The 5,888-nt window shown below is 43.0% G+C and overlaps 1 protein-coding gene across 7 annotated transcripts in view; it reads right to left on the bottom strand.

Annotated features, from left to right (window-relative positions):
* Positions 1-101: 101 nt before the first annotated feature.
* Med12l (mediator complex subunit 12L) overlaps positions 102-5,888 on the bottom strand; it is a 301,518-nt gene continuing 295,731 nt past the window's right edge. For 4 of the 7 annotated variants that reach the window (XM_050120205.1, XM_050120208.1, XM_050120207.1 and 1 more), the window contains one exon: positions 102-4,249. In XM_050120205.1, coding sequence (XP_049976162.1) covers positions 4,037-4,249 — 213 coding nt within the window. In that variant the 3' untranslated portion in view covers positions 102-4,036. The remainder of the gene's footprint in view (positions 4,250-5,888) is intronic. The other 3 variants (XM_050120211.1, XM_050120209.1, XM_050120210.1) reach the window with 1 other exon arrangement.

The raw sequence follows: 5,888 nt of genomic DNA, 5'->3' as shown, positions 1-5,888 counted from the left end.
CCCCCCCCCCCCAAAAAAAAAAGAAACCACGCCAACCAAGCGGATGCAGGCTAGCTTTCCTCCATGGAAAGAGCAGCCCAGCGCTCACACGCCAGGGAATGTGAAAAGGGTGCTGCACATCTGTCCACACATTTGTCACCCTGAAAAGGCTTTGCAAGGACAATGAAACCACTTTCTAACTTTAAAACCTGGCTAAGGCACCAGCTGTTCGGAGCCATTTCTAAGAAAGGTTTTCTAAGGAGGAATCGCTCCTTTCCAAGAGTCTAGACCTCGTACACATAATGAAGTTCCCCTGTCTTTAAAATCTGAATGCTTTCTGTGTAATTTGCTGTACTTATATTCCATGTTTAATTCAACCCAAATATATATGGGGGTAATCGTATGATTTGCCTCTTTTATTCGAAAGTCTGGGGTTTCCTTAACATAATTTCTCTGGCTTCTGATCAAATAGTCATCTATGTGTGAATGGCAGGAGCCTTTTCGAGTCTTACTGAGTTAGGTTAGAACACTAAAGCTAAGAGCTTTGTTAGCTTGTGTCAATCATTTGAGACTTAACTCCACTGGGTCTCCATCATATGCCTGCCTCAGTCATGAGCTGATTGCTGTTAACATCAGTGCTCTACGGCTGCCAGAGGTCGAATGATACCTCTACTTTCAGATGAGGAAGGGTAAATAAAACAAGAAGTGCAATCCTAAAATGAATCGGCCTGTAATATAACACATAAATTAAGTGGTTCTTATAGTCAGAAATTAAGGTTAAGTATACCCGATTCCATCATAGTTCAAGGTCTGATCTTAAAAAGCTGAGCTTTTTAATCTTAAGACAATTTCCTATCCGCAATCCACAATAGGGGTTTCCCTTCTGACCATTTTAATACCACCCGCATGCATTTGCTCTGAAAGATAAATAAAAATCCCTCTCAGAGTGTCAAATTACGTGTCAGTAAATATGACAGCTAAATTTAAAATTCCAGTTGCTTTCCTTATAATGCACAGGGGGAAACAGTTCTAGGTTTTTCCTCAGCCACCGTGGCATCTCTTACTTAAGGGGGCCTTAGCATGACTGGCCTTCCTCATCTCAAGAAACAGAACAGACAGCAACAAAGGGACCATCGCCTTTGTGTGCAAACAGATGAGCAAGCCAACTTCGGCAAAGTGTAAAGTGCGTACAAACGCTACGCAGTTCTCCCACTCCTGCTGCGGTGTGCGACGCTGAGCTACAGAAACGGATGGTTCAGACTGAAACTGGAATCCTAACTACCAACAACCATGGAGTAAAGACCAGAAGGAACAGGGCGTGACTCACCCACTAGGCACAACATTCGCGCTGCGGTGGTTCTGCCAATGCAGTCACGTGGTATGTTACTTTGAAGAAAACTATCTTTGTAAGCTGAAAGCATGACTCCGGAGAGGCAAGCGAAGCTGACTGAAATGGACTGCATTGTCGAAAGCAGATAGAATGCTCGCTTAGTGGAAAGAATGGTCTTTAATGTTTGGAAAAGTCTTTCCCAGCCCACAGTAAACACAAAACAAGCAGGCTGGAGGGCTATATTTCACAGTGTACAAAGCAGTTCACATGGATGTTGCCATGGCAAAGGAAGCAAACATGTATCTGAGGTCATTTGAATGAGTAACTCACCTAGGAAGATATAAACTATTTATATAATGATCTGCAAAAGAAATTATCTAAAGTTGTACTAGCTACATTTTTAAAAAGTAGTTCTACATGGTTTGCTCTTCACAGACAATCTATTCACAGTATGCTTGACTACATTACATATGAAATCAAATGGCAAAAAGAAAATGAACCCAACAAAGAACAAGGGAAGATTCCCTACATGTGTCTTAAAATGCCCTGCAATTTTCACATTCAAAATTTTATGCATCTAATTCTAAAAAAATATTATGTGGAATACTCTTAAGTTACACAAACTGATAATAATTTACTGTATTTTTTCACTCTAATAGGAGCAAATTACCACATACTTGAACAAAGTTAAAATAGTTACTATTTCTTTATAATAAATTTGAGTATAATTTACTTTACTTGTGCTTTTTGCACCAGTTTATAAATACAGTATAAGCAATACACAACCAAGACGGACACCAACATTAATAATTAAATTCAAAGTAGCAAATACTTACCATACAAAATTAATAGTAAGTACACCTTTGATGAATTACCAGAGTCTTCTGGACTGTGGAGCCAGACTCTCTGGAAACCGTGTCAAGTCTAAGCACAGTAGAATCTAAGGCCAGCTGTGAGATTTGTTTATCTTTTTTTTTTTTTCTCAAGTTGGCATGAGGTTCTGAAGAACCAAAACTGGACAGTTTTTACCAAAACTGGCAGTAAGTAAATGAACTGATTCCACCGTGGCTCTTCTGACCTCCAGTAGCTGCTGTACCTTCACGGAGAATCTGGTGAAAGAGCTTGCCACCAGAAACAAGGTTGAGTGCAGTCACTTGGAAGAGGCTCCCGCACATCTCTGAAGCCCTGAAGAAGCGGAAGTACTAAGCAACAATCTGTTTCAGCACCTTTGGACCACAAAACGAAAGCAAAGCAAAGTCCTTCATAACTGGGAACAAAGTTTATAAAGTGCTTATGAAATGATCAACATTTCAAATTAGAACGATGCGAATCAATGTTCGCCCCGCCATCACAGGGGGATGCAGAGTAAATGTGTCATCCTCCCGTGAGAATTGCCACATCTTTCAAATCAGTAGTTTGGTCTACCACAGGCTTAAAAAAAAATCATTCATTAATACATAAATATTTAAACCTACCGTACTTCATTCATTATGTAAATATGAGATAAAAAGCACCAGTTTCAAAAGGTCAGCTACCAACCACACTATCTGGAGTAGGCCTGCTGCGTGATCCACATTTTACAACCTACTTTGAAAATGATAAAACCAAACCACAACTTCTTTACTTATTTAAATACCTCTGCAAGAAGTGTAGCATAAAATATAGGGAAACATAAATAACTCAAAGACCAAAGGAGACTTCTTATGATGACTAATAAATGTGATTTTCTGTTTCTCAGTGCAAACATAAACTTCGCGTCTTCTCTCTCGGATTCAAAAGTGTGAAGGGTGCGCACAGGGGGTCACTCCTTGCTGTGGCTGGTTACCTAGTGGAAAAGCAGAGTTAACCGTTACAGGAACAAACTTGTGCTGCACATAATGCTTCCGCTCTGGTGTTCCTGTCAGGGACAGCCTCCAGTAAGGGGGAACAAATCAACTGGCTAGACCCTAGGCCAATAATCACACTGGGCGACCAAGTGCATTCTGAAGAGGGGACGTCTCCATGTGAGAATCTCACACTTGCCAACACAATGCTTTGGGATTAGAGAAACTGACTCATCTAACTTGCTCAAGGGTGGTGCTATGGGACACAGCAGAGCAGGCCAACATGCTCCCCGGCTCCTCGGGACTGACTTGTAAACACCGTAGCGCTAACCTCCGCCTTCAGACTGTATTCTTGGAAAGAATATTGGTTCTAACACCTCATTCTGTTTCATTGTTTAATCACAGATTATTTAATAGGCCATACTGACTAAGTAACAGCTTGGGCAAAAAAAAAATGTATGTACAAAGGAGTGTATGTACGTACGTATGTAACAAAAGCAATCAAATAAAAAGAAACTATCAACTTGATAGAAGAGGTATGGGAGGGGTTTAACGAAATGTAGCCAAGAGATGCTAGACAAAAGAAAAAGAGGGGGAAGGTGATTTAATTCTATTTCAATTAGGAACATACTTAAAATGGCACCAAAGTGTTTATCTAATTATCCTTTATCAATAAAAAGTCAGGAGTCAGATATCGAGGTAAGAGCTTGGATGATCGGAGAAGCAGAAGTCACCAGTGACCTCCTCTCTCTTCCATTCCTCAATCCAAAAGGGCTGTAAGCTCTCTCCACCCTGCCTTACAACTTCCTGTCTCCCATCTGTCTACAGTCCTCTGAAACCTCTATAGTTAAGTTTGTTCAGCTTGTGGCTAGCTCTGCCCTCTGACTCAAAGCAAACGTTACTGTCAGAATGGGATCGAAACATCGCAGTGTGGCACAGAGAACACGGTGCGGTTTCTGAGGAGTTCCCACTGTTCCAGGCTTCTAGCTGCTGATTGCCACATCTCCCCCAGCTCCCCTTGAGACAGGTACTTACTAGAAAGCTGCTTCTGGAGCTGTCGCACCAGGGCGGCTGTCTGTTGCTGCTGCTGGGTCTGCTGCAAGCCTTGCCTGGGGAACTGCAATTGCAACAAGGGGAAGGATGAATCAGTTACCACGCTACACAAGGCACCGGCTGCACCTTGGCTTGCCTAATCCACTGTCACATGCCTACAGAGAAAAGGCTCATGCCCAGAGAGGATAACCTTGTTTGTGTCTACAGTATACATAGCCAGTAAACAATGCCATTCAATATACAGCCGGCAAACAGTGCGTTCACGGAGGCCTTTATGTGTGGAGTCTTCAAGTGCACACTGCAGAGGTAGTCTACTCATTCACAGACCACTGTCACTTCACTCTTCACCAGCCGGAGGCATATGCTGACAGCCCGAATCCCTCTTGCTGGCAAATGCAAGCTCTCTGGTGTGGAGATCAGACCAATGCCCATGGACCTCGTGGACAGAAAGGAACCTGCCAGGAGTAACGCGTGCTAGCGTAACCTCATTTGGATCATGGCCTCCAGCTGAGAGCCAGGGCAGGGCTAGCAGAGCTCGACACCAAGAACTCAGACTTGAAGGGTTTTCTCGTGGTGCCTGGTGAGGGAGATCAGAAGTATAACAAGGGGGACGAAGAACCCATGTGCAGTTCCTCCCATCAAGCTCAGACGAGAAGCCGTGGCTGATGTTCGAGGGGGGAGGGGGACTGGTCAGCATTGGATAGAAGGAAAATTATTTTCTATTAGAATCACCAGCTGTACTCTGTCATTTCTGAACACTGGAAGTCAGACAGTAGTAGCTCTTCCTTGTTTTTTTTTTTTTTTTCTTCCCCCTTCTTTCCTCCTTGGCTGCCTTCTGGTTGCCTGCAAACAGTCGGGATGCTCTGAAACAAGCTTCCCTTAGCCATACACACAGCACCGGTCCCTTCCCATTTACCTCAGTCTGTGCTGTGTTTGCCCGTCTCCCTGTACAGAATACCCTGCGGAGACTGGCAGAGCACTCCAGAGAGCACCCAGAAGATGGAAGGGAAGGAGCAGAAGCGGGCTAAGAAGGAGCTTTGCTTTATTTTGCCAGCCTTTCCCGCGGTAGCCCTCTGCTGGCTAAGCGCATCCAAGGCAGGAAGGCTCAGGCTCTTCCATCAAGTAACCTGGATCTCTCCATCTCCGCTCTTCTGCCTCCACCAGGCTTAGAGGTCTGATATGCCTGGAACACATTTGAGTTGCTTTACCTTAGTCTGCCTCACATCTCTGAGGAGTTTTTAAAAAGACCATTCTCAGTGTGAATGCAACATGATTATGTCCTCCTTGGAGATCGTCAGCATGACTGAAAGTAGCCTAGGATTGTCAGCAATGTAGGAAATAAAAATACAGAAGCCTAAATGTGAATCTCAGCCAATGGATAATATTCATTTCACTAATTCAATATTTCATGGGACAAAAGCTGCATTTAGTCCAAGTAGCCCAACAGGAGATTTGAGAAAACTCTTTTGCTAACTGCTTGCCTGAAATTCAAATTTAATTCAAAGTTCTAATTTAGATGGCATTGCCAAGCTGACTCTTAAGTTTATATGACATCTAAAGCCGATAAGCCATTTCCAATACCAGTGTTAGAGTTCTCCCACCCTCTCCACATACAGTTCTTGGAAAAGAGAATAAAAACCATTTCCATTATATGGAAAAGTTATTAAGATAAGTGCTTTTAAAAAAATCAGTTCTTTCAATGC

Source organism: Alexandromys fortis, unplaced genomic scaffold (assembly GCF_014885135.2).
Source record: "Alexandromys fortis isolate MF-2015 unplaced genomic scaffold, M_Fortis_MF-2015_v1.1 scaffold_172, whole genome shotgun sequence".
NCBI classification, from domain to species: domain Eukaryota; kingdom Metazoa; phylum Chordata; class Mammalia; order Rodentia; family Cricetidae; genus Alexandromys; species Alexandromys fortis.
This window is presented reverse-complemented; position numbering and strand designations above follow the sequence as displayed.